Source organism: Linepithema humile, chromosome 4 (assembly GCF_040581485.1).
Source record: "Linepithema humile isolate Giens D197 chromosome 4, Lhum_UNIL_v1.0, whole genome shotgun sequence".
Classification (NCBI taxonomy): Eukaryota; Metazoa; Arthropoda; class Insecta; order Hymenoptera; family Formicidae; genus Linepithema; species Linepithema humile.
Window position 1 is genome coordinate 13,885,617 of NC_090131.1, and position 27,350 is coordinate 13,912,966.

The 27,350-nt window shown below is 29.9% G+C and overlaps 4 protein-coding genes across 7 annotated transcripts; 3 read left to right on the forward strand and 1 right to left on the reverse strand.

Annotated features, from left to right (window-relative positions):
• Positions 1 to 4,211: 4,211 nt before the first annotated feature.
• Positions 4,212 to 8,415, reverse strand: LOC136999236 (uncharacterized). The gene is made up of 2 exons (XM_067352811.1): positions 8,036 to 8,415; positions 4,212 to 7,394 (listed from the first exon to the last, which is right to left on the reverse strand). The coding sequence occupies exons 1-2, from the start codon at positions 8,123 to 8,125 to the stop codon at positions 4,842 to 4,844; spliced, it is 2,643 nt and encodes an 880-aa protein (XP_067208912.1). The 5' UTR covers positions 8,126 to 8,415; the 3' UTR covers positions 4,212 to 4,841.
• Positions 8,416 to 8,648: 233 nt separating this feature from the next.
• LOC136999237 (uncharacterized) lies at positions 8,649 to 12,292 on the forward strand. Of its 3 annotated transcripts, none has more exons than XM_067352813.1 (8): positions 8,649 to 8,935; positions 9,002 to 9,157; positions 9,815 to 10,044; positions 10,415 to 10,624; positions 10,709 to 10,892; positions 11,079 to 11,233; positions 11,410 to 11,632; positions 11,742 to 12,292. In XM_067352813.1, the coding sequence occupies exons 2-8, from the start codon at positions 9,007 to 9,009 to the stop codon at positions 11,870 to 11,872; spliced, it is 1,284 nt and encodes a 427-aa protein (XP_067208914.1). In that variant the 5' UTR covers positions 8,649 to 8,935; positions 9,002 to 9,006; the 3' UTR covers positions 11,873 to 12,292. The 3 variants fall into 3 exon arrangements, with proteins under 3 accessions (XP_067208914.1, XP_067208915.1, XP_067208913.1); XM_067352814.1 differs by having other exon boundaries at positions 8,649 to 8,912; XM_067352812.1 differs by having other exon boundaries at positions 8,651 to 9,157.
• Positions 12,293 to 13,497: 1,205 nt separating this feature from the next.
• Positions 13,498 to 16,731, forward strand: LOC136999378 (aminopeptidase N-like). The gene is made up of 4 exons (XM_067353286.1): positions 13,498 to 13,859; positions 14,164 to 14,438; positions 14,911 to 15,098; positions 15,251 to 16,731. Exons 1-4 carry the CDS (start codon positions 13,526 to 13,528, stop codon positions 15,579 to 15,581), a joined length of 1,128 nt encoding a protein of 375 aa, XP_067209387.1. The 5' UTR covers positions 13,498 to 13,525; the 3' UTR covers positions 15,582 to 16,731.
• Positions 16,732 to 23,508: 6,777 nt separating this feature from the next.
• Positions 23,509 to 26,974, forward strand: LOC136999377 (uncharacterized). 2 transcript variants are annotated; one of them, XR_010889750.1, is made up of 4 exons: positions 23,509 to 24,856; positions 25,404 to 26,353; positions 26,430 to 26,720; positions 26,810 to 26,974. XR_010889750.1 is itself a non-coding variant. In XM_067353285.1 (3 exons), exons 1-3 carry the CDS (start codon positions 24,610 to 24,612, stop codon positions 26,508 to 26,510), a joined length of 1,278 nt encoding a protein of 425 aa, XP_067209386.1. In that variant the 5' UTR covers positions 23,509 to 24,609; the 3' UTR covers positions 26,511 to 26,974. The 2 variants fall into 2 exon arrangements, 1 of the variants encoding a protein (XP_067209386.1); XM_067353285.1 differs by having other exon boundaries at positions 26,430 to 26,974.
• The last annotated feature ends 376 nt before the right edge of the window (positions 26,975 to 27,350 follow it).

Here is a 27,350-nt window from a genome sequence, read left to right on the forward strand (position 1 = left end):
ATACCTCCATTCGACATCCATTAAATATATTCATAGATATCATATGGAGCAATCATAGATGTTCCATAGATATTTCATAGAGCTTTGATGGATTGTAGTTTCAATTCGTCATTAATAAAATTATTTGGAAGTAAAATCACAAATATGATTGCGAGATAGTCTTGTTTATGTAGGTGTTAACAGATTGTCACGACTGTGAGACAGTCGAGAACATGGTGACACTCTGTTAACACCCACATAAACAAGACTATCTCGCAATCACATTTGTGACTTTACTTCCAAATAATTTTATTAATGACGAATTGAAACCACAATCTTTCTACTAAACAGATTTGTAACGTTAGCACTGAAGATGGCTGAATGATCAGCCGAAACGTTTGACATCAACAATGCCCTAACAATATCCGTTACTATGGATACTGATACTTCTATCAAACATCGATAATAGATGTCTAATAGACATTTATGATGGATTTATATCGTCATTTATCATGGAAATAATATGGATTTTTAATAGAAACCTATCCAATATCCATCGTAGAGATAGATGTAGTATGGAGTTATGGAGATTATATGGACGTCCATTGGATATTATGTTCCGTGTGAGTAGTATTACATACGTAAAACTAACTTATTTGTAGAAATTATATATATATAATTGTGCTATAAATATATATATAGCACAAAAATTAATATAAAATATATAAATAAAAATTGTAGTAGTGGTGTTCTACTAGCCAACATCTATCAAACATAACCTTATTTATGATATATATAGAAAGATAACCTGCGTATGATATAATAATTTTAGATTTTAATAATTATCTGTCAATTTATTAGTTCCTGACGCCTTATATGTTATCGCTTATGCGTCTTTTTCCGTTTTTTAAGGGAGAATCACAGCACAAAACTCACACTTCACTGCCTACGTTAATCTCAATGTTCACCGATCTACGACACTAGAATTCGATTCGAGTTGTCAATCTGAAAAAGGTTAGGTAATCAAAAAGCGGTAATCTTATACAGTGATGGGAGAAAGTTCCGTAACATTCAAATATCTTGGAAAATAATGATTATGGAAGAAAATGTTTAATACAAAAGTTTTAGTATATTAAGTGGTTTATTATATGGTTATATTAAAATGACCTTCATGTGACCTTGAAGGACACCGCGAAGGTCAATTTTGAAATCTTAAATAAAAACTCCTATTTTCTATTACATATTCTTAAAGCTGGTGTCAAGACGTTTCCGAAACACTATAATGAAGTTATTTTTCATTAAATACTTTTCGAGTTATGAGGCTTGAAAGTTACAGCATTTTGACACAAAATACAAAATATCTTGTAAAACATTCAATTTTCGGGAATCTTACCTTAATACTTTTATGCATAAAATAATGAGACGAATCAATTGATATATAGAAAACACATAGTTGCTTTCAAGAATAAATATGTAATTTGCAACATGCAGCTGCATATTTTTTTTTACTTGTACAAAAAATACTTGTGCTTTGATACTTGAATACTTGTACTTTACTTGTACTTTAATCTTAACAAATGGACGGATTAAAATTATATTTGTATGTTATATGTGTGTCTACGCATGCACACAAAATTAAATTTGTTCTCTGTTCAAATTAAGCAAAAAAATGTCTTACTAGAAAATATTTATGTAAGAAATCTTTTGCTAAATTTGAAGAAACAGCAATTTTAATGTACGTATATTTTTTTGTGCTAGAAATATCTTCAGGAAATCCTACGAATAACTATTTATTATCGATCTGTATCGTTCGGATCATTTTGATCAAAATGGGATGTCCTGCGGAGATCGTACATAAGATATCCACAGGACATGCTACACGAGATACCCTCAGGTAATCCTACGGATAACGTTTTGCTCTGGATCAAACTGGGACCATTTCGATCAAATTGGGATGTCCTGGGGAGATCTTTGCTATGTGGGGATCTTGGGTATTATATCTAAGTATTCCATGTCTTTTGGGAATACTAAACACAAAATATTTAAGCTCTTTTGGACTTTTAGTTCGTTGTACTCATAAGCTTTTATCAAAAATTATAACAAAGAAAGATTTAAAAAAGTGCAAAATTGATTTTATATATTTCACTGCACAATGTGAAGAATTATATGGAAAAAGTAGTATGAATTTCAATACTCATGCATTATTTCATGTTGTTAATCACGTATATAAAAGTGGTCCACTTCCATTGACTTCAGCTTTTCCTTACGAAAATGGAATTTTTGTACTAAAGCAGAAATTGTCAGGTCCGAAAGGAGCTTTAATACAGCTTTCTAAACGTTTAGTGCAAAAAACAATGTTAGAAACCGAATTGTTAAATACGTCCGACAATAATTCTTCACGCTTTTGTAAAAGTATTTTGCGTAATCATTTTTTCTTGGAAGGAAATAGTTTGGAAGTCAATTCAAGTGTGACTCTCTTAGCGAACGATAATAATATAAATCAAAATATCACACAAGTTTTAAAGAATGCTATTGTTGATATAAGATTAGAGGACGTAAAAGCGTTTAATAAAGCGATTTACAAAAATGTTTTATACACTACTACTTGTTATAAACGAGAAAAAAAAACCGATGACAGATTTTTTGAAGATGAAATTGGTGACATAATTGAAATATTTAAAATTGTTTTATATAATACTAAACCTTATATTTTAGGATATAAATATAATGTAAAGTGTCTAAGTATTGGCAACGTGATAATTGATTCAATATTCGAAGTAACATCTAAATCTTCTAGTTTAAATTTGTTTACTTTTCAAAATATTAAAAAACAAATTGTATATATAAACGTTGAAAATGGATATTTTTGCCGAATGCCGAACACTTACGAAACTCAATAATTCCATAAATATTGTAAACCGCTTTATTAAATGCTTTATGTCCTCTATCATCTTACATTAACAATATTTCCAAACTATTTTCTTCCAAGAAAAGTAGTTTAAAAATATATATATACATGATACTGATTCAGATTAAATATTATAAAATTTTTCTTCGATGAATTACCAATTTAGTAATTCTCATTTTTTATAGTGTTTGCTGCCAAGTATTTTCCGATAAAACATATTTTTTTTTGTATTTTATTACTTCCAATTTTCTGATTTGTATTTTTTTATTTTTGTTACACATCAAAAATATAATTTTTATGTTCTGAAAGATAAACTACAAATTAACATCTATGTATAAATGTTATTAATGTGTGTCATATATATGCAATATATATATATATATATATATATATATATATATATATATAATTTAATATGTCATAAATCTCATTTTGTTTAAAAACTTTATAATTATAAATATATATTTTTTGGTTTATGCAATAATTCGTCTTACAATGTTATACAATACCTAATCTTTATTTATTCCAATTGTCTCTTCCTTTTATTTATTAATTTTTTTTTATTTCCTTTATCTGTTTACTTAGGTTTTTTTCTCTTGTCTTATTCTATTGGTCCACTCCATTACTTGCTTAAGTAGTTTATCATTCTCTATTCTCCATATCAGACCATATCATATTAGTTGTTCTTGCTTTATATCATGTATTATTGTGCCTTCTATATATACATAGTTTCTAGATATAGGCCGTTCTTATTTGATGACTACTATCTTATAAGTAATGTCTTTAGATGCTAATTCGACTTTATGATTGGTTTATATATTAAAACAGTTTTAAATATATATATATATATATATATATATATATATATATATATATACACATATATATAAAGTAATATAGAATCACATACACACATATATAGAATCACATACAAACACGTTTATAAAGTAATATAGACTCACATACACACACATATATAAAGTAACACAGAATCACATATACACACGTATGTAAAATAACATAGAATTACATATAAACATATGTAAAGTCACATAGAATCACATACACGCACATATATAAAGTAACATAGAATCACATATACACATCCCGGGAAAAAACGTTCACGCTTGATTTTATATAATTATATATGAGCATACAAAAGTATACATGAAATGTTACATAATTTTGAATGATAATATATTATTATGTATAATTATATATATTCATGAATGGTTGTATATATAACCATGCATGATCATATACATTCGAACATGTATTTGTATGGAACCATACGTGTTGTGTGTGCAGACTGTTTACGACTATGCATGATCATACACCATTCCATACAATACATTGTCCGATCTTGCATGGTCGTATATGAGCATGCATAATCGTATATGGTCATATTCATTAATACATGAATTTATAAAAAACCATATATGATTGTATGCAAGCTACTATATGATCATACATGATCATATACGATTCCGTACCGTAACGGAATTCTTATTCGTACGGTCATACATGATCGCATATGTTCGTATACATTCATACTTGGAATGTATGGTGTCATACTGATTTACACAAATTTATACATGTGCAGACATAATCATATACGACTTTATAAGGCATTTTTCCGGATATATAAATTATGAATATAAAATATAATATTAATTATTCTTGATAAAACATTTTGTTTTTATTATAAATAGCTATAATTATAAAATATACACAACATTATACGATAAATCCTGCAGAATATTAAACTCAGGCGGCGGTGTATTATATATAATATCTTATAAAATTAATTATATATTTTTAATATATTATATATAAATGTGTGTTACAGTAAAAAAACGCAGTTACATATAAAGTAAAGTACATACACAGGAACTTATTATGATTCGATATATTATGTGCTGTATATAACAGAAGTATGATTTGATCATAATAATCATAAGACTTTAGAAAGAAAATTTGGTTGTTTGCATATAAAATTTTCAATTTTCACAACTTTATGCATAAAGTTTATGTCATTTGAATTAATTATAACAAATTGATGCCTATTTTCTTCCACAGGTATTACATGCTTGACCTTCATCATTGTATCCTGATTATAAATAATATTTACATGTTTCACGAAAAATTGACGAAGTATAAAATATACCACGCCTTTAGATTTGAAGAAGAATCTGATTGATCCATAAATATTAGATTTATCTTGAAAGTTAATGTAAACAGTGTAACTATTACTTTTTATTTTCTTATAAATTTCAGAGGTATATGTTTTACTAGAAATTGTAGCTCTGGCATACATTAGTATATTAGTTACACTAAACTGATGCGCTATTAGCAATTCCCTCTCAGAGTCACTTAACGTTACTTTCACGCTATTACCATTAACTTCATTATCTTTTTGTAGGGTCGAATTAGATCTATTAATTTTATTAACTTTGTTTCTTAGAATTTGAACTCCGTTAACTATTTGTAAATTATTTGCAATTTCTTTGCCGATATGTTTCGAGCCATGTACAAAATTTGAAAGAAATCCATTAAAATTTTCGAATGGAAATGCTGAATTAGCCCACAGAGGACCCCAACGTCTCACACAGAGGGTAAGGTGTAACAGCTGATGAACATTGTATGTTAACTGACGGTCATCATATAAAATTTCAATGTCCCTTACAAATAATTTAAGCAAATATTCTGCTTCATCAAGATCTGGTACTTTCTTAATATTTTTTTGCAATAACGTGAATATAGCTATGACGAGAAGAAGCCAATGTTGGAAATACTTTTCTGGTAAATAATCAATCATAATAGGGACTGAATAAAATAAGAGCCAATTATAGAATTCGGATGCCTTATAAGACTTGAAATGGAATATACTTCGTGGTAAGCGACTAAATGTATCCGGAGGTAAGATGTTTAATAATCTGGTATCAATTTCAGCCATAAAATGTTTCACATTCCAATCTCCAGTTTTTTCGAACCAAAGAACCATAAATTGCTTCACAACTCCCAAAAGAACAGAATGCATGTATTCAGGCATGAAACATGTACCTACATCAATAAGGGGTAGAGCTGCAATAATTGATCTTCCTTTTACACCTTTAATAATAGTATTCTGTTTGGCTGCTTTTTTCCCTTGTTTTTCCATCTTTTCTCCTGTTCTTAGAGTAATTTCGTTGATGAAAGGATATATACGAATCCGCTTTTTACCAGTTTCCACAACTGTACACTTTTTGGTTTTAATTTCGCAATTATTACAGCCAAAACGTCCGTTATAATAGGAAATATTTTGCATCTCTGCTCTGCATGGGGCATCAGCCACTATCAATGGAGCTACAATTTTAGAATTGCCACTCTCATTAGTCTTTGGATCAATCCAATTAACGCCGGCATTAAAACAATCTTGTAATTTTGAACAAAACGGTTGAAGATAAGTATTCATTAACGGTTTGCGTTCATCATACCACAAACCAGTGACGACTAAGAAAGATTCCCGAAGATACTCTGGGATTTCAGCTATCATAAACATTAATGGCCAAAACTGAGCCTTTGAACTTTTCATTAATGAAACACCATCAGTATTTAATATTAAAGTTAAATCATACACTCCTTTTTCCCTTCTACAATTTACTCTAATATATTCTGTTCCATCAGTAATGTCGCTAATTACATTTGGATCGCGATCACGACACTTCGATTGATTTAAAATCTCAGCAAGATTTCTATGCTCAAACATATGTCTAATTTGCTGCGATATATCCAATTCATAAAATACCGATCTACCGCCGCCTGATAAACATACTCGGCAACAGTTGTTAACAAAGATATTATTATCATAAAAAAGACACGTTTTACAATAGAAGTGTTCCGTGACAGAGCACTGAGGAGCGATGTTTCGAGTATACTGAAATAACTGAAAACAAGATTTAGGCATATTATTCGGCTGTGGAAGCATATTACAAATTGTCAACAAAGTATTTTTTAAATTCTCTTTCGTCATCCTGTGTTTAATGTACAATTCGAAAACAGCTAAGACACATTCATCTGTACTTTTTGGGCTATTCTCATACAACATACTATATGTTTCAACTACCTCGTCATTTTGATTGTCTTGATTGTCACCAACCTCATAACTACTCTCCGAACTGCAGTTCCTCTCAATGTCACTAACATTATTTTCATCCTCTTCTTCATTTTTGCTTTCTTCATTTTCTTCTTCATCTTCTTCTTCTCCTTCAACTTCTTCTTCTTCTTCTTCTTCACCTTCAGCGTCTTCTTCTGCTCCTTCATCATCATCGTTTTCTTCCAATTCGCTGCCATCGTCATCTACTAGTAGTAGGCTTTTTTCTTCCGAGTCAGCTGAGCTATTGCTTTCATGTACGGTCTGATCCTTGATACCTGTAGATGAGCCTTCTTCTACAAATATAATGGAATTATTTTCATCCAAAGAAGCCCTTACTTTATTCCGCCACCTTTGTAATGTTCTTAGAGGGATCTATATATAAAAAAAAAATATAATTTATTAAATATATATAAATATATATACATACATAAATGAAACATGAATATTATGTTAATATTTGCACCAGAAAATAAGTTCTATATAAATATATATATATATTAATATATTGTCCCCAAAAAGTCCGAAAAAAATTTTTTTATATCCAGCTATAAAGCTACAAAAATACATAATTTTAAGGAACAAAGCGATGCGTTCTTTTTTAAAGCACGAAACAAGGAAGGATAGCACGTGCTATCGACAGATTTTTTAAATATTTTTATCTTTCATGATTTTAAAACTAAACCTGTATTTTTACAAGTTATATATCATTACTCGGCGAAAAATTATCGCAGACAAAAAATTACAAAAACTATCGATAGTACGTTAAAGTTAAAACTTCAAACTTCAAAATGCTTTGTTAATTTTTTGTCTACGATGATTTTTCGCCGAGTTACAGCGGCTTGAAATAGTTCAATTTTTAGCGTATGAAAAGTATTTTTTTTTTAAGTAATATATATGAAAATTTCCTGCCAATCGCACTCACATATTTTAATATGAAATAAATATAAAGGACCAAAGTTACAATAAGTGCATTAAGAGAATGTCATTATAAATGAAACTGTGTATATACGTACCGAAAGGTTTCCATCAATCTTCCAAGGGTGAGAATGATATAATTTCTTTTTCGCCACTGGTTCATCATAATCACGAATATCGTTTGACATTTTTTATGCGTATGGATATTTGATAAAAAATTGAGTAAGAATCTTTCAGTTGATACTTTTGCTCTGTACGCTATACTTGCATGTCACTGCCAGTGCAACCATGATCAACTGATCAGCTTTGCACATATAGCCGCTGCGGGCACTGTGGTCTACGCAGTCCGTACAGTCACAACGCGGGAACCAGAACTTTTCTGATAGCTATAGAAAACTATGAATTTATGATTATATTAGGTTTATGTATTATGTATTTGAAATTAATATTTTCAATGATATGATATATCTAATATAACAAAATAATTGCCATTGCTACACACGCGTGTCTTTATTGAAAGTCATTGTTATTGATCTGTCAAAAAAAATCGTTCTTTCCCGCGTTACGACTGTAGAGTGTTGAGCCCAGGGATGCGATATTTCCTACCGGGCTCCTGGCTCTCGAGCCCCACACAAGCGAGAAGCGCGTACATGTGCTGCGCAAAGTGTTCCGCGCAGCACATGTACACGCTTCTCGCTTGTGTGGGGCTCGGAAGCCGGGAGCCCGGTAAGAAACATCGCATCACTGGTAGAGCCCAACGTGCCGAGCTCCATCCTCCACCCCAGTACATCAGTATCGCTACCCAGTATCGCCGATTCGCTGCGCCGACATCGAGGTGCCAAGCGCCTTTTATTGTTTCAACAATTTTTTCCTTTGTTCTGTACGAGCGCCAGTGCTGGACGAACAAATACCACAACTACGTGTTCTAACCTGCAAAAATTATACACGAGGCTAGGAAACTCTGTGGAAACGCGTGTGCGTACTTCCGTGTCTGCAAAGTGCGTGTGTTCATAATATTGCATTATGTAAAATAAGAATTAAGAAAAGTCGTTTTTATTTAATAGCAATAATGTTCATCCTGCAATGCGAATCAGATGGTTCATATTGTGTGGTTCACGAAAATGCGGTCATTTTTGACGAAGAGAACATAAGACCTGGGGACAAAGTTATGTTCGTCTGGAATAAAAAACATTACGACGGATCCGTCATCATGAGATCAGGTAAAAAATTAACATGTTAATTAAGTATATAATAAGTAAAAATTAAGACTATATGCATAAAATTTCAAAATATAATAAATAAATATTTTAATGTTTTTTGTTGTTTTAACCATCTTAAATATGTAATAGTCTATAAAATTATAAAAATTTTTAACATTTTCTGGATATCAAACATTAAATATGTAATAAAATTTATACAGAATATTAAGGCGACAGAATAAGGCGACAATTGTATCTGCCTTTGGATATCTATCATCCAGCCATCTCCTAGCACAAAATATTTCTCGTTACTTTGCCCATGAACATAAATAATGTATGGCTGGATGTGCAACCCTTCTCAACTCAATCATAGATTATATATTTAACTGTTTATTTATATATATGTACTTCTTATTCAAATTCATATGTATGTAATCAGTACTTTGATGCAGGTATCCTTCGACTATATTTATGCCAAACAGCATGAAGATTCATTAATAAATTCTATTTTTTTCCAATTCTCTCAGGTGTTGCTTAGGAGTAACATGGTGTTTCAAAGGGTTAATGTTCGATATCCAAAAAATGTTAAAAATTTTTATAATTTTATAGACTATATAGACTATATATAGACTATTACACATTTAAAGTGAAACATTATTATTTACATATATGTTATAGATGATGAAACAAAAATTGACGAGAAAATAAAAATGTTGAAAGCTGAAGAAAAAAATAAACGCGCGTCAAAAAGTAAATGCAATAAATCGGAAGCATCGAAAGTAATAGATCGGTCTGAATTGGGCTCTAGTCGTAAAAAAGCATCTGTAAAAAGGTGGTCGCCAGAGACTAAACTCTTGTCGGGCGAGAATAAAAAACCACGAAATGTTTTATTGAAAGGGAATGGAGCCGTAAGTATTTTCAATATATATTAAATCCAGGGCTGGGCAAAATGTATTTCAAATTGTATTTCAAATACAATAAAATATTTGAAATACAAAATGTACAATGCTAACACAATCTTGGTATTTAAATTATAAAATACAAAATACTTTTAATTTTTAATTTTCGATTTAAAATACAAAAATTTTGTATTTTAAATTAAAAAATTGAAGATATTTTGCAATAAATACTAAAATTGTTAGTATTTTGTATTTTGTATTTCAAATGTGTTTGCCCAGCCCTGATTAAATCATATATATTAAAATTTTTACTTTGTTTCTTTAATATACATATCCCTATATCTCTTAAAATGTAATGAAATTATGACTCTTTTTTCAGAAAAGCAATAAAAGTGCAAATTGGCAGGAGAAACTTTCTTCGGCAATGCAGGCTCAAGTTTCAAAAGTGATCGATATCCAAAAGAAAGAAAAATCGATCAGCATCGAAAACAGTAACCTAAGTAGTTCTCCCGATTCGAAAAATGCTTCGTGGTCAGAAGATGAGTCAAACAGGGAATTAACAACTCCCGAAAAAATCGCAAAAAAAAAGGTAATTATATTTTATGAATATTTTACATATTAATTGCTATTCATCAAACTGAATCAGTATAATACTCTCTGATTATCATTTCAGCATTATGCACAGCAGAAGCAATCAGATATCGCGGCATTAATGAAAATAGCGTCAAACGCACCAGTTTTGGAGCCGCGGAAAAAATCTGAGTTACCAGCACTTAAAAAAAATGAGACCAAAGAGCTTTCAAGAAATTATTATTCAATAGTAGATGACGAAAATAAGGATTTGCGACAGGATCTAGGTATGGCATTTTTTAATTATAGAAATTTTAGAAAAGAATAAATTTTAACTATTGGAAAATATTAAAAAATTATTAGTGAGGATTATTTATTGATGAATATATTTGAATAAATAACTTTACTTAAAAAAATAATATACTGTAATACTGTAATAATATACTTGTATTTTAATGTGTTATCACTTTCAGAATCAAAAATCAAAAATATAAAGGCAAAAGAAACTACTAATAAGATTATGGATGATGATGAATATAGTGATGATGATTACCCATCAACTACAGTTGACGAGCGTAATCTGCAATCTAACGACCAATTATTAGGACAAAATTCGCCAGGCGATAAGGTAAAATAATACAGTTCCTATGCCTTTAATAAGATTCCTAAATGTTTTCTAAACGCAATTTTACATTAAAAAAAGCATATCTTGAAATTGTGATCATATATATTGCAATCTTAAGAATAATATTTGATATTGAAAAAATAACATTTATGATAGTAAATATTACTAATATTTTACAGATGGTCTTACTGCAGGATGGGGTGTTCTGCAATAAACGCGTTTTGGAAGTCGCATTGAGTTCGTCGCACAAGGCGAGCCATATTGTCCGCCGCCTAATTGTAGGCGTATTTAAGCTTGAGAGCTTAAAGAACTGCACATTCACGGGCGCAAGTCACCGCGGAGTGCATGAAAACAAAGACGACATCACTTGTTTAAACTTGCACGCAAGAAATAGTATCATTGGTTAGTAATGTATATTTATTCTTCAATTATGCCACAATTATTATTTCCGTATTTATATAGCGATAAAATGTTATATATTTATGTATAAAAATTATGTTTTTGTTTACAGATTATGCAATGAAATTGGCAAAAAGAAAAGGGTGGGTAACACAATCTATCAAGGAACTAAATACCGCGATGTCACAAAAACTGGGCGAAATAAAAAGAGAGCTGAAAAACGCTGATGCCCAAAACAAGTAATTTTTTTGAACGGGTGTTTGTGCTCATTTCGTTTTTTAAAATTAAAAAAAATTTTTTTTTTTATTAATCTACTATGAGATTTAAAATTATTTAAGTTGCTTAAAATTAAAAAAAGACAACCTCTATTACGTTACGTAAAATTAAAACATAATTTATTAAATATAATTTATTTAATGTTACAAAATTAAAAAAAAAGGACTTTATTTTTTTGTACTGGTAAAAAATATTGATTGACTGCTATAAAAATTTTGATGGTTTTTGTAAACTTTATCAAGGTTTAATAAATAAAGTTTTTCCTTTTCATGAATACTGTTTCATTATTTATTAATTTTTAACCTGATACATGGCCGTATATGGCAGTGTACAATCATATACAGCCATATATACTTGTATACAACCGTGAATAATTGTGCATGGGCGTATATGATTGTACATGACCATGTCAGGTCAAAATCCATACATAGACATGTATGGAGTCTCCACACATGAGTATGTATTCTTATGTATGATCAAGCATGGGCATTTTTTCCCGGGATGTATATAAAGTAACATAGAGTCCCATATTAGTATGTAAAGTAACATAAAATTATTTACATATTAAATATGCTTTTTTAATACTTACATGATATCAGAGTGTTACATATAGATGATTTCTATATAATTAAAATATTAATTCAATATGGTGAGATTTAAACAAGTTTTTTTTATTATAGAATATTATAAATTGTTTATTATAAGAAAATATTAAAATCGGAAGTATTAAAATAAATAATGCATCATGTAACTTATAATCAGAATACAATTTTAAAAATATACATTATGATACAAAGTGTATATCGCACAGTATATTTTTATGACTAAATATTATTAACAATATTACATGAAACAGAGGCATCAAAATGGAAAAGTAACTTTACATTAAATTTGATTTATTGAGAATTAAAATTTTCTAAAGATTTTAAAATATAGATTATGATTAAACTTTCTATAGATTATTATGAAATAGCTTTAGCTCAAGTTTTTTATGAAAAAATATCATAAACAGTTTATTATAGAATAATCATAAATAAATGACAAAACTTCTTTACATATAAAAGAATATTAACTGATATACAAATTTTCATATTCAATAGTATTAAAAGAAATAATATTATAAAATATCATTAAACTATATTGGAAGTGTATGTATTGTGACATTGGTTAAAAACTCGTCGTATCAATCAACATAAAGATTCTATGTTATAGTAATGAAATCCATTCATCTCCTATCTATTATTTTAAGCAGGGATGTACACCTTAATAAAATCCTCCAAATCATACCGTGAAAAAAGCAATAAAATTGACCGAAATACATTATATGAAAAATAAGTTTAATTTACCCAAATATAAGATTAAATAAAAAAAATTTTCCAAATCCAAAAAGATATATCCTATATATCTTTTATGTACAATTATATTAATATTACTAATTACTACATATACAAATATATAATAATATAATTATACAAATATATAAATTAATATTTTAATGTACTAAATAATAATTTTATGTTAAGCAAACAAAAAATTTTTGCTAAAAATTCGCATAGTGTATATTCTAATAGAAATTTTTTATTTTGCAGATATAATCAAACAAATAATTTATGGAACATTATGCAAATTGTCTTACATACGTATCCAGATAATTCAAGCAAATCTTTTATAAAAGGACTTATATCTGATAAAATAACGGAAAAATATTATCCTGTACTATACGTGACACGTAGTTATTTGAAAAACTTGACAATATTTGAATACCTCAATTTTGATTATGATGGCGAGGATACAGAACATCTCTCAGCATTCGTGACATATACAACAAAATCAATCATGAACTTTCAAGACATTTATCTTAATAATTCGTTAAGGATAGCACCACAAGGATTGGAAACATTATCGCAAATGTTGGATAAAGATGATTGGATTATAGTCAATTTACAAAAAATAGGTAAATGTAAAACATTACACTTATTATGTTTTATCTTGATATCTTTTTGCTTTTGTAATCTTATGCACCCTAATGCTCGTGACACATGCACTCGCACAGTTGTGCGTGTCACTCGTAAGCACAAATTCTCAGACTATTCGTACACTCTCACGCTATTCGCTCTTACAGTTTTTTATAACAAATTGTTCAAAGCATTTTATAAAAAAATTAATAGGAATTGTTTCACAAAAAGCGATATTAGAAATTATTTTATGATTAGCTATATCAAGAAACTTTAATGATAAAAACTTTTTTTTTATAATAGGATACTATCGTGTTAATTACGATACTGAAAATTGGCGTAAACTTGTGCAATACATGAATTCTACGAAATATATCAACATACATGTTCTTAATCGGGCTCAAATTATAGATGATGCTTTTCACTTCTTTATACATAAACAAATTGATTATGTTACGTTTTGGAACATTTCTGCATTTTTGTCACAAGAAACGAATTATGTGGTATGGTATTCTATGTTTAAAGCTTTTGAACATATGACTGTTCTGATTTCAATTAAAGATGCTAACAACGTAATGGTAGGTAATAGCAAATTTCTATAAAGATTGCATCAAAATATTATTTGTACAAGGTGCTTCAATACAATCTGATGTCCTTGTAATGTCATATTCTTCAGCGATTTCTAAACTAAATTTCCTTTTAACAAAATTTTGTTCAAAGATAAGTTTTTGAGACATAATTGAAAATAATTCGTTGCTTGTACACACGTGAGTCCGGCACATCGAGCAAGCACGGACTGTGCAACACATCATAAGAGAAACGTGAAATACTTCGCAGTCACAGTGCGTGTAAGATTCGGACAAAATTTTGCAAGAAAAAAAATTGTTTTAAAAATTGCTCAAAGATATAATATTTCAAGAACATCAGGTTATTTTGAATCGCTTTGTACATAAAGAAAGTTAAAATAAATTTATACGTGTATAAATACACATACATATCTTTTATAAATAACAGTAGATTAAAATTTATATTACACATACCAATATTTAGGAAAAGATGGAAAAAATATTGAGTGGAGTTCTGGATCGAATAAAATACGAATCACGATCATACGAAAGCGATCTCACCGAATGTTTAAGAGAGGAGGCCGTAAAATGGGCATGTATTATTGCAAACAAAGAATGCAGAGAAGTAGCCAATATGCAAATGACAAGAGATCTATATTCTGAAAGTGGCATGTAAGATGTTGTACAACCACAATATTTATATAAACAATTTCTGTTGCATTATGTATACTTATATTCTGTACATCAAATACTGTACTAGATGAATTATTTTATCATAAAATAAGCTAAATTTTTGTAAGAAATACTTTTTTCTGGTAACGCAGTTCTGTAACGCAATCGGAATGGAAAGGATGGATGTATTGTAATGGTTTGGTGTCAGCGAACAGCACCATTTGGCACGCTGTATGGAAGAAATGGACAGCAACACCTAATGATATAAAATTTTTAGAATATTTAACTTGCAGTGAAAATCCTGTAGTTATTTTTAATTATTTGATGCTGAATTCGATTAATGAATTTTTATTACAACACAACAATACACGTGCTTATATATTTCTTCTTACCGTTGCGAGGCATGCAAGAAAGGATAAAGTTTGCGATTTTATTTTGCAAAATCTGGATGATAATACACTTATGTTCATCTCCAACACGTAATAATAATTTTCTTACAAATATATTTGTATATTTATGTAAATAATTCTAAATATTTATAATTTTTATTCACCAGCGTCTTTTTATTCTTATTGCCTTTTATTATAAATAATAGTATTTATTGCTTTATTTTTTTGCAGGCAAGCTGAAATAATTGCAATGTTCATAGTTATTATTACGCATCAACATGCTGTAGAGCAATTAAATAAGGTATATTTTTCTAACTGAATTAACACTCATTTCTTAGCTACTTAAATATTGAGCTTATTTTTATTTAATTTTTCATGTACATACATGTCATATTTCAACTGATTATCTTTAACACCACAATTTATGCTCTCATAAACTGTAGGGCAAAAAAATTTTAGGTTATTGATATTATCGAAATAATTTGTCTTAGATACCTGCATTCGTAAAAACTAAATTGAAAGAAGAGCGACTAGTTGATGTTGTTGCAAGAAAAATTAAAAAACGAATAGACGAGTATAGAAGACAAGTTACAAATTATGGGCTTCTCGGTTTATCTCCGTTTATTTAATAATAATAAGTAATATTTATTTAATTTAATTATTCCTTCTCATACTGCAAATTTTTGTTAGAGCAGATATTTGCTTTCTTTGATTCACAATAAATTATAGAAAATTATTTGACAACTATAAATGTTTTATATCTAGCGAGAAATAACTAACAAGAAATAACTCTTCGAATTGATGTCGAGTCGACATCAACACGATGCAATATCGATGATTTTGACGTCAATTTAGACATTAGACATCGATTTAACGTCGATTAATAGGTTATTTCTCGCTTGAATAGTAAAGAAAGAATTGACTTCAAAGTACAAAATATGTCTGGGAATGTATAATATATGTAACTTGCAAAAAAATAATTTTTGTCAAAAATAAAATAATATAAAATAAAATATTTTGAATATTTCTATGCTTATGCAAAAACAAATTTAAAATATCAGAAGTTGTAGGACGAAAAGTAATATAAATATTTACCTTTATTTGATTACATGGACAATCTAAGAACAGAGCTGTCATACATAAATTAAAAGTTGTTTCTCTCATATTATATGGTGCGCGATTCTTCACTATTGGAAATCGCCGATATATCAAACTCACAACTTCTTTAGTTAATATGTATTTCTTGATAATAAAAGTACATCTAGGTTTCACCTAGAAAAAATCGCTGTTTTTCCGAAACGCTTAATTTATAACGAGTAGCCAAATATGATTTCTTCTACTGATTCGATGATAAAAAACTTTCTTGAAATTATTGTCGTTTAATTGGTTGTTTTGGATGAAGAATATTGCTTATTTAATGTTGTAAAAACGCATTTCATGCACGGGGCGCAATCTTACACTGTTTTAAGTAGATCGAGGCAGTCTTAAACAATCCGTAGCAGTCCTGCGACATCTATAGCAATTCAAGAAATCGACAAATTCGAGATCATTTAAAACAGGTCTCGGAATTATTTCATCTTTTCGGCCGATTCTCGTGGTATACACCTCCTTTTCTATCTTTATAGCGCCGCTCCTAACGTTCGGCGGCACTGGCCCATGCGGCTGCCGCGCGCGAGGTAAGGAAAGAGAAGGAGGCGTATACCACAAGAATCGGCCGAAAAGATGAAATAATTTCGAGCCCTTATCTAAAAGAAAGAGAAATTCGACGGACTAGACAGATGGAGCGGTAGTAAACAAATTATGGAGCACATCTCTGACGATATCTTTTGCAATAAACATGATTTGGTCAATTCATGTTTTTAATTTGCTGGTCTTTAGTTTTCCGTTTAATCACGCAAGACAAATGAGCAATAACGAACCTTGCCACACATTTGTACACAATCACTAAACAGGCAGCAATGTTTTGGTATAATACTAAGTTTACACTAAAGTTCAATATCTTCTTGTAATAATTAGTTTAAATATGTAGACTTTGTGTATTAATTAGAAATTAATTATTTTAGGATTTCCAAAATTACTTTTATTGTATCTCATAATTTATAAAAAAAATTTAAAAGTAAATATTTTATCTTTGTATTGTATAGGATGATTATTGGAAACGAATAAGCGGAACAAAATCAATTCAGTGTTGTTTGATAGAGGAAATCAATTACTACCTATATATATTACCTATATATCTAGTATAAAAAAAGTATGTAATAATTTAGTAATTAAAATATACACTACCGCTCATTAATTTCAATACACCACCCAAATCTCTTGAGGGTACACTGCACATCACCAAGAGAAACCTTCTCCAGGCGAGCAATTTCACGCAAACTATGTCCTGCATTTCTCAAAGCGACTATGGCAGATCGCTTTTCGATTGATAACTCCTTCTTGGGAGCCATTTACGAGACCACTTTACACATTTTCACAAGTTTTCACAATATCACAGTACAAGGCGAACACCGGAGCCCTTTCACTGTGTATGTGTTGATAAATGGGTTTCAAAACAGCATTGGGCGTGTATCTGATCACTACGAGAACCTCGTAACCTTGCCCACGTATTTTGTTTATTTCCAGGGATCTGACATTATCCGGCTGTTAATTTCGTTTCTTCGAAAACTACAGTTTCCAAAAATTTTTATACAGGGTGTCTGGCAATAATCGCCCCACCGGTCATATACAGGTAGAAGAGGTCAAATCGAGTAGAAAAGTCCTTTACCATTTTTTGATTTTTGTAATATGTACTAAGTAATTAACGAAAAAAGATTGGTGAATCCGTGCAAGTAAAGCGCGCGCAGCGAGAAGGACATCCCACTGCTATGCGATCACTAGGCGCGCGATGAAGCGTTGGGAGGAGCGCTCTACAAATGACAATGGCAACATACGAGCGGCGCGTAACGCTAGATCCTTGTGTCTTAGTGATCGCGTAGCAGTGGGACGTCCTTCTCACCGCGCGCGCTTTACTCGCGCGGATTCGCCGATCTTTTTTCGTTAATTACTCAGTACTTATTATGAAAATTAAAAAATGGTAAAGGACTTTTCTACTCGATTTGACCTCCTCTACCTGTATATGACTGGTGGGGCGATTATTGCCAGACACCCTGCACTGTTAAAAATGTCATGAAATTTCATGAACTTTTAATGTACAATGGTAAATGAAATTTAAATCACTCGTAATTGAAATGATATTTAATGTATAGATTTATGAAATTTAAGTTTTAGTAAATTAAAATATAAGTGTACTGAAATTTAATATACTTTTAATATACGGAGGTATAAATAAATTTCAATTCACTGTAAATTAAGTAAAATTTAATGTACATGTTCATTAAATTTAGTTTCGCGGCAAAATTGGCTCCCTCGCGCGCTTCCCGCCAAGGGCAAGATCGCGCGGCAAAGCCATCAATTGTTTCTAGACTGTTCTAGACACACGCTTTGCTTGTCGCCAAATATTTGAGGTTATAGTGATTGCCGTGGAACAAAGTGCGACGTCAATTATATAGTGCAAAAGTACGACGTTAATTATATTGTGGATCTTGTATTAACAATAATGTAAGTATATCTCTGTAAGTATATCATACGAAATCACATGCTTATAATTTTAACCAGACAGCACGCATATCCGTTCAGAAGACGTCTTTTCAATGTGCATGTAAATTTTAATAGTCAGTAAGATTTAATAAACAAAAAGTATAAGTTCGTAATATTCATTACTCGAGTTAGTTTCATGACAATTTATTTTTTTATTATCCGCAGCAAAACCGAGTGCGAGTAAATATAAAATGTAAGAATTAATTCATCATAGGTAGGAAGCAAATTGTATTTATCAATCATCAAATTATTAATATGTTTTACAGATTAAAATGTTTTATTGTCAATTTTGTGCATTTGAAACGTCATCATTGAGATCTCACTTGAATCACCACAAATTTCATAGAAATATCACATGTTACTATTACTGTGGATTTAATAAATGCACCAAGTTTTTTCAAAAAAATATCTATTTAACAAAACATTTAATTCGTATTCACGGCTTGCTGTCAAAAAATCAGAGAACTGGGGAGGCAACTTGCACTTCTGACGAACGATGCAAATATATATGTACTGTTGACATATGCAAAAAAGAATTTGATAATTTTTCTAAACTAATAAAGCATTTAAAATTACATATTAAAAAAAAAGAACAAGTCGTGTGTCCATATCCACAATGCAAAAATAAATACACAGTTGTATCTTCCTTTACTGGTCATATGTCAAAAATGCACAGAAACTGCAGTTATAACATGGGTAATGTTCGAGAAAGTCATGACAATGATACTATGGAATGTACTTCTGAATTCTTTGAGTCATTGAATGAAGCAAGTGGATCAGTAATCTTGCCTAATAATTGTCATGAGTTGGGATTGGAAATAAATCATCAATTAAATGTCAACTCAATGGAATTGGAAGATGTCGGTAACGAAGTTTTATATAATACTGCTATTGAATCAAATCTGTTTACTGAAAATGTTGCGCAGTTTTATTTGAAACTGGAATGCCAATACTTACTTCCAGCAACGACTATTCAATATATAACAACAGAAGTAAGTAAAGTGCACGAAGAAACGCAAGAAATTATAAAAAACAAATTGACAGAACGGCTTACAACAAAAGGCATATCACAGCAACAAATAGCTAGTATTTTAAAAGAGGCTTTTAACTCTGATCTTGTAATAAAAACTAACGAGATACTTAACACAAATTTTAAAAGAAAGAAATTTTATAAAAATAAGTTTAATTATGTCAGTCCTGTTCAGGTTATAATTGATCAACATAAAATAACATCTTTTGCTTACGTACCTCTAATAGAAACATTAAAAAGATTTTTTATGGATAAATCTGTTCAAAATGAACTTGGACATCAAGAAGAACCTCGTAAAGAAGATGTCCTACAAGATTTTATGGATGGAAACGTTTACAAGAATAATAAGTTTTTCAAAGAAAATCCAGATGCTTTACGAATCATATTGTATCAAGATGCATTCGAAATAGTAAATCCAATAGGAGCTGCAAAAAAGAAACATAAATTACTGGCTATTTACATGAGTCTCGGAAATGTTCCTCATTATCTGCGATGTCATATTAATTCCATTAAACTTGTTGCCCTTTGCAAAGAATCAGACTTTGAACATAAAACAGTTTATGGTAAAGTGGTGACAGATTTAAAAAAAATTGAGCAAGAAGGAATAGAAATTAATGGAAAATTTATAAAAGGCTCTCTTGTTTTCATTACCGGTGATAATCTTGGAAGCCACGGATTAGGTGGATTTATTGAAAATTTTAGTACTTGTCAATATCTGTGCAGATTTTGCTTGATAACGAGAGACGAATTTAACCAGGAAGATGGTGCATACAAAACATATACTCCCAGAACTATCGAGTCATATAATAATGCCGTAAATCTAATTGATAAGAGTAATAGCTATCAGGGAATCAAATTCAATTCCATTTTTAATGAATTACAATACTTTCATGTGTGCGCGCCAGGATTGCCTCCTTGCATTGGACACGATTTATTCGAAGGCGTTACAGCCTTTGATTTAAAATTATACATTGATTATTTTATTTAAAAAAATGGTTTACATTAATTGAATTAAATACTCTGATTGATAAATTCCATTACTCAACGGAAGATCGGAAAGATAAGCCTTATACATTATCAGCTACAAGTAAACAGATTACTGGTGGAGCTTGCCAAATCTGGACATTTTTACGGCTTTTCCCTCTATTAATTGATGACAAAATTAAGGATATTTATGATGAAGTGTGGCTTTGTTTTCTTTTACTAACAGAAATTGTCGAAATTGTATGTTCACCGACAATTCACAAATCATGTTTGCCTTATCTTAACAGAATCATTTTGGAGTACCTTTCCATGAGGCAACGGTTATTTCCTAACATTAATCTACGACCAAAACATCACTACCTTTCTCACTACTGCAAATTAATTTTAGAATTTGGTCCTTTAATAAAAGTTTGGACCATGAGATTCGAGAGCAAACATCGATTTTTTAAAAGAGCTATTCGAAATCTTCTTAATTTTATTAACGTTGTGAAATCCCTAAGTGAAAAACACGAACTTTTTCAAAGTCTGGTACGATTGGGAGCTGACAGCAGACTTGAATTAAAAGTATATGAACTTGGTCATTTTAACATCGACATCCCGAGTCGAAATTTAAAACCTACTATAAACCTCATACATGGTTATTTGTGCCTCTAATAATGTTCCTTGACCTACAAGTTCTATCTTGAAAGTGTTATGTCTTCTTTTGGCCTTTCTTTAATCTTGTTGTCCTAGAAAACCCTTATTTTTATTGATGTTAAACATACAATTCCTACTTTCGTTCTTACAACTCCTACCTCTTTTGAATCTCCAAATCTTATCGAAATTTCTAGCAATAAAAATATTAATATTCAATCTATAATTGAGTTCAATTTCTATTATATCAGATTAATATAATAAATGTTATAATCAGAGGCGGACTGGACAGGAGAGATACCGAGAAATTTTTCGGGGGGCCCTATGTTTTTGAGGACCCCAGTGGCCCCCAAATCCAAATTTTTTTTTTTAATTTTTTATGCAAGAAATTAATAATCTAAATTCTAAATTATCAGATTGCGACAGTTGAATAACGACGTGCTTTCCTTCTCTAACCAAGATAGCGCTGAGCACGAGTTAGCGTTAGTCAACTATCTGTAGTGCGTCACTGTCTTTCGTGTTCTCCTTTCATTTTTTTTTATAATTCGTCTGAAAGGTTATGGCAACTGACAATTTATAAAAGAATATTTACTAAAAGCCAAAGAAATATTATTTTATTATTAAATAAAATACATGCACTATACATGGTTATTTATTTTACGTATGCTACCTTTACTACAATACAAAAAAATTTACAATAAAAACAACAACAAACAAATTAAAGGACAAAATATCTCCAAATTTCATTAAAACACGTTTGACCTTAAACTAAAAAAATTTTTTGCCGCGGCGCTTTAGAGTGGGGGCCCTTTTTACAAATTTTCTCGATGGGCCCTGGTGTTCCAGTCCGACCCTGGTTATAATATAAAATAAATAATAACAAATGAATAGTAAAAAATATTTTTAAAAATTAAGTGCAACTCAGTATTATATTTAGTATTATAAATAACTAAAAATTTATTCGAATAAACAAAAAACAATTAAAATTCAAAATTTTATTTAATATTTTATTACATATCTGACCTATAATTCAAAATTATTTAATATTCTATTACCACATTTACTTTATTTATATTTAATGCATATCTTAATTTCAATAAGCGCAATACATTAATTATGTAATTTACTTAACTGCAGATAGATATGTAAGAGATAAGTGAATATTATTTATATAATATTTGCTTATAGTAGCCTATTTACAGTTAAGCAAATTATAATAATTAATATATTGTTTATTGAAATCAAGATACATTAAATGCAAGTAGAGTATATGAGATAATAGATTATTAAGTAATTTTGAATATTTATTTTCTAGAAATACATATTTATAGAACCTGAAGCCTTTTTAGAGGTTCTCAGTAGATACTCTTTTGAGCTTCCACATGGAAAAAACGGCAATAAGTAACAATTTTTAGTATCAAAGGAGGGCAATAGCCAATGTAATGTTATATCTATATATATGAATTAAAGCTTACATTGGTTCTCCAAATTCGACAAAACTTGTAGGTTTAATCTAGGCTAAAAATTTCGACTCGGGATGTATCAGGAAAATATTAAAGCGGCCATAAGGAAAATTAATTTACCTGATGACATCCAACAATGCACCAGAGTTAATTTGAAAGGTACAGAATACATAAAAGGGCATGCTCTAGTAATACGCCAAGATGGTTACGAGGAAAACATTACTATAGGAAGGATTTGTTTGTTTCTTTGTTCCATCGAAATGCATGTTTATGCTGTGTTTGAAGTGATAGAGAGTTCTTTTATATCCCTTCGAGCTTATGAGCTCGGACGAACAATTGATTACGAATGCCTTTCCTTGCATGAGGTGATGGATTTCAAACCAATGCACATATACAATTTAGGAAACATGCTGTGTATTAAACCATGCTATGGATTTGTGTCTCATTTCTAATAAAATATGCTAACGCCTGCACATATTACCAAGTACATTCTGTATGAAATTTTGTTTCTTATTATATATCTCCTGCTTTTCATTAATTGGTTTAAAAATTCCAATTTTAACAAAGTATACTGAATTTATTATATATTGTTCATTATTAACATTCATACGTATATGTAAACATTATGAATGGGTATGTTATAAATTAATAAATACTTTTTTCAGCTTTCACGATGCCTTTATTTAAAATTGAGTCACCTGGTTCCAAAAAAGTAATGGTAAATGCTGAAAGTATTTCACAAATAATTGAAATTGCTATTAAGAAATTGAATCTTCCTGCTGGTGAAGTTTATACGGTAAATTTATCATTTCAATTATTAATTTTATAACTATATTAAGAATTCCATCTTTTTCGCTGACGGGGGTCATGATATCTTGAAAATGACTCGATCGATTTACTTCAAATTTCGAGGCAATATGTTCTTAGATAGTTTTTCCTCTTGTGGATGATGCCAGGTTTTTTAAAAAATATTGTAACACACACACACACACACACACACACGCGCGCGCGCGCGCGCGCGCACACACACACACAACAAAATGGTGATCATTTAAAATTATCAAAAAAATTGAAAACTGTCGAACCTTAGAACTTCAAACGATCACCATTCTGTTCAATATTCAAAACATAAAACCTGGCATTGTGAATAAGAGAAAACTGAGTCGTTTTCGAAATATCGTAGCCCCCATCAGTCAGCGAAGTAAAGTTGGTTGACGTCAACTATAATAACAGATTAATGTGAATGAAATTGTAATACAAAAATGATTATATACATGTATCAATACATGTATAATTGAATGAAAACCTCCAATCTAATCAAATAAATAATTATTATGATAAAAATCCCCCTATTTTTTTGGTGATCTAGCTGGATGTCCCATCTTGAATTAAGTGTAGAAAAATTGATACAATATTTTTTTATTTACTTTATACAGTTAGCGTTACAGGAAGATGGAACAGAAATTGATGACGATGAGATCTTAATTCAGTTATCACAATTAAGCACCACGCCCATACTATTAACCGTTTTGAGTGAAAACAAAAATTGGAAAGATATACTTGCAGAAAGAAAAAATGATCAAAATGTCTTAAATGTAACAACTTCAAAAAATTTGCCAGGTAATTCATATAAAATGTTCAATATTTTAATACATTGATTCTTTTAATTCCAATTTTCATTTGTATATATAGTACATATTCAAAGTTAGATGTAAATAAGTGAAAGTAAGGCGGTAAACAAATTTATTTTGTGAAAAAGTGTGTCTCAAACCATTCTTTGTTTTTCAAATAATTTGGGTACTGATTGTTAACGTAAGTCAAGCACATTTGATTTTCTTGTGTAAAAGCGCATACATGTGATAAATATAATGCTTAAGTTTTATGTTGTATATTAGTTTTTAAGTTGAAACTGAGAAAGCACTCTCTCGTCGCCATCGATTCGATCGATTAGTCAGCGCTAGTAATCAATACAAAAAGCACGTGTGATTATATTCAATAAAATTTTACATTATACAAAAATTATTTGCTCAACTTTAACTGATTAACATAAATTTTACACATAATATCGAATCAACTTAATAACACACACACTTTACACTTTTAAAATATCATGAATTCATTGTTTTTGCTTTTTTTCTTTATATTTTAATTTCTATATTTATTCTAGCATCTCCAAGTACTTCAACATCGTCGATGTCAAGTAACTCGTCTAAGAAACAATACGTCCTAAACATGAAAGAAGGCGTGTGGGACAAAATATCTGACACAATAATTACTACTTGCCAAAAAGGAGAAAAATTATTGCCTGCACAAAGGCAAGCAATAAATCGAGTTGTCGCAGATTATATGATAAATGTGCTTCAACAGACTTCAAGAGGAGTATCTGAAGAAATAGCAAAAAATATTTGTGAGACATATCCGCAAACTTTTAAAGACACAATTGATAACCAACAGTGGGGCAGTGGCGTTGAAACTTTGAGAATGCAAATATATAATTGCGTTCAATATATGAAACATACAAAAAGTCGTACTAAAAGAGCATTAAGTCCAGATAGCGATGATACTGATCAAGAAGAGAGAAGAAAAGAAGCTGCCATATTACGGCGTCAGGATGAATATGGCTGCGTTGAATACGCACCTAGATTACCTTCTACGGAAGATCCAAAGTCACAGGAAGAAAAACGTCTTCGATTAATAGAACTATTTGCTGTTGTAGAAAGAGATACAAAAGAAGTAGGCCAATTAATGACAGAAACGTACCCAACTCAACGAGGCGTCATTAATGAAAAGTTGAGAAACATTGAACAAATCTTAGTAGACTGGCCTTTTCTTAAAGAACCAGAATTTATATTGCAGCATGGTTCTATCTTACTGGGAAAAAACATTCATAATGTTTGGTCAGACTCGCTTAGCAAGAAAGTTAAGCCAATCCGACAATATTTCAAATTTTCTAAAAATATACCTGATAGAAAAATGCAAGCGATAACTTGCATTATTAATGAATGTAAAGAGACTGCACAAGTAACAAAAGAGAATATGCCAAAAATACTAGTTATTTTTCCATTGTTACTTGAATATTTTGGAGAAAAGTCAAACTTTTTATTTAAAATAATTAGCGTAAGTTAGGTTTTTTGCATTTCATGCTTGTATTAAAAGTACGAGATGATAATAAAGATTAATATCATTATTATAGATTGACAAAGCAGACGCAGATATTCCAGCAGTTGCAGATTCCGATTACCCTGTTTTAATTATTAGAGGTATTTATATTTAATTTCATAAAATAAATGATATATTTTCTTTTGTGTTTTATAGGAAACTCACTTTATGATTCTAACGCTATATGTAATGTCGTTATCGAAAGAAAGATAATGATTTTTTGCGATAACGTTCTCCAAGGAATTTTAATCAGCTTTTTAGCATATTATATATTTGGAATTTGCTATCCGAAAGAAGCTGAAAAGACATTAGAGTTTATCCAAAGGTAACTAAAATTGAATCATTTACTATTACTATTTATACAATAGTTCATGATTTGTCAATTAATCTTTTGTTTCAATGTACTTCTTTTAGAGTCTTTTTGAATATTAATCCGTACACTGGTGGAAAAAGAAGTGTAAAAAGCAAGCGTAAAGGTAAAACGTTTGATACGGATGTATTCAACCTTGCAAAAGCTACATTATCTGTATTTCCCGATACAGATTTCGTGGAGGTACAAATCCCTTCAGATAAATAACATACAATATTAACACCTACTATATTTTACTTTTTTTTAAATGTAATATTAAGTTTCATTTTGTTGTAATATTAAGTAATATTAAGTTAATCTAATTTCATGACAATATAATTTGATAACATTATTAATGTAATTTCAATTTTATTTCAAATGTAATGTTTATTAAAAATATTTATGTGAATATAAAGCTAAAATCTTATGTATTAAAAATAAATTACAGGAGGAGGGAGGGGAGTTAACAAGTATTATCAGTTTTCTTGGATGTCTTACAAATATAAAAAAAAAATATAAATTCACAAATATTATGCAATTCAAGTGATGTTAAAACAGATCCAGCAAAACTGATATTTATTACCCCCCCCCCCTTCCACCCCCTTC

Excerpts from the sequence above, each read along its gene's own strand:
- LOC136999377 (XM_067353285.1), top strand. The coding sequence starts at position 24,610 with ATGTCCCATCTTGAATTAAGTGTAGAAAAATTGATACAATATTTTTTT. Across the intron at positions 24,857-25,403 it reads AACTTCAAAAAATTTGCCAG|CATCTCCAAGTACTTCAACA; the intron begins GTAATTCATATA and ends TATTTATTCTAG. Across the intron at positions 26,354-26,429 it reads TTTTATTTAAAATAATTAGC|ATTGACAAAGCAGACGCAGA; the intron begins GTAAGTTAGGTT and ends TCATTATTATAG.
- LOC136999378 (XM_067353286.1), top strand. The coding sequence starts at position 13,526 with ATGCAAATTGTCTTACATACGTATCCAGATAATTCAAGCAAATCTTTT. Across the intron at positions 14,439-14,910 it reads AAGATGCTAACAACGTAATG|GAAAAGATGGAAAAAATATT; the intron begins GTAGGTAATAGC and ends ACCAATATTTAG. Across the intron at positions 15,099-15,250 it reads CTATATTCTGAAAGTGGCAT|TTCTGTAACGCAATCGGAAT; the intron begins GTAAGATGTTGT and ends CTGGTAACGCAG.
- LOC136999237 (XM_067352813.1), top strand. The coding sequence starts at position 9,007 with ATGTTCATCCTGCAATGCGAATCAGATGGTTCATATTGTGTGGTTCAC. Across the intron at positions 9,158-9,814 it reads ATCCGTCATCATGAGATCAG|ATGATGAAACAAAAATTGAC; the intron begins GTAAAAAATTAA and ends TATATGTTATAG. Across the intron at positions 11,234-11,409 it reads AAAATTCGCCAGGCGATAAG|ATGGTCTTACTGCAGGATGG; the intron begins GTAAAATAATAC and ends AATATTTTACAG.
- LOC136999236 (XM_067352811.1), bottom strand. The coding sequence starts at position 8,125 with ATGTCAAACGATATTCGTGATTATGATGAACCAGTGGCGAAAAAGAAA. Across the intron at positions 7,395-8,035 it reads AGATTGATGGAAACCTTTCG|ATCCCTCTAAGAACATTACA; the intron begins GTACGTATATAC and ends TTTTATATATAG.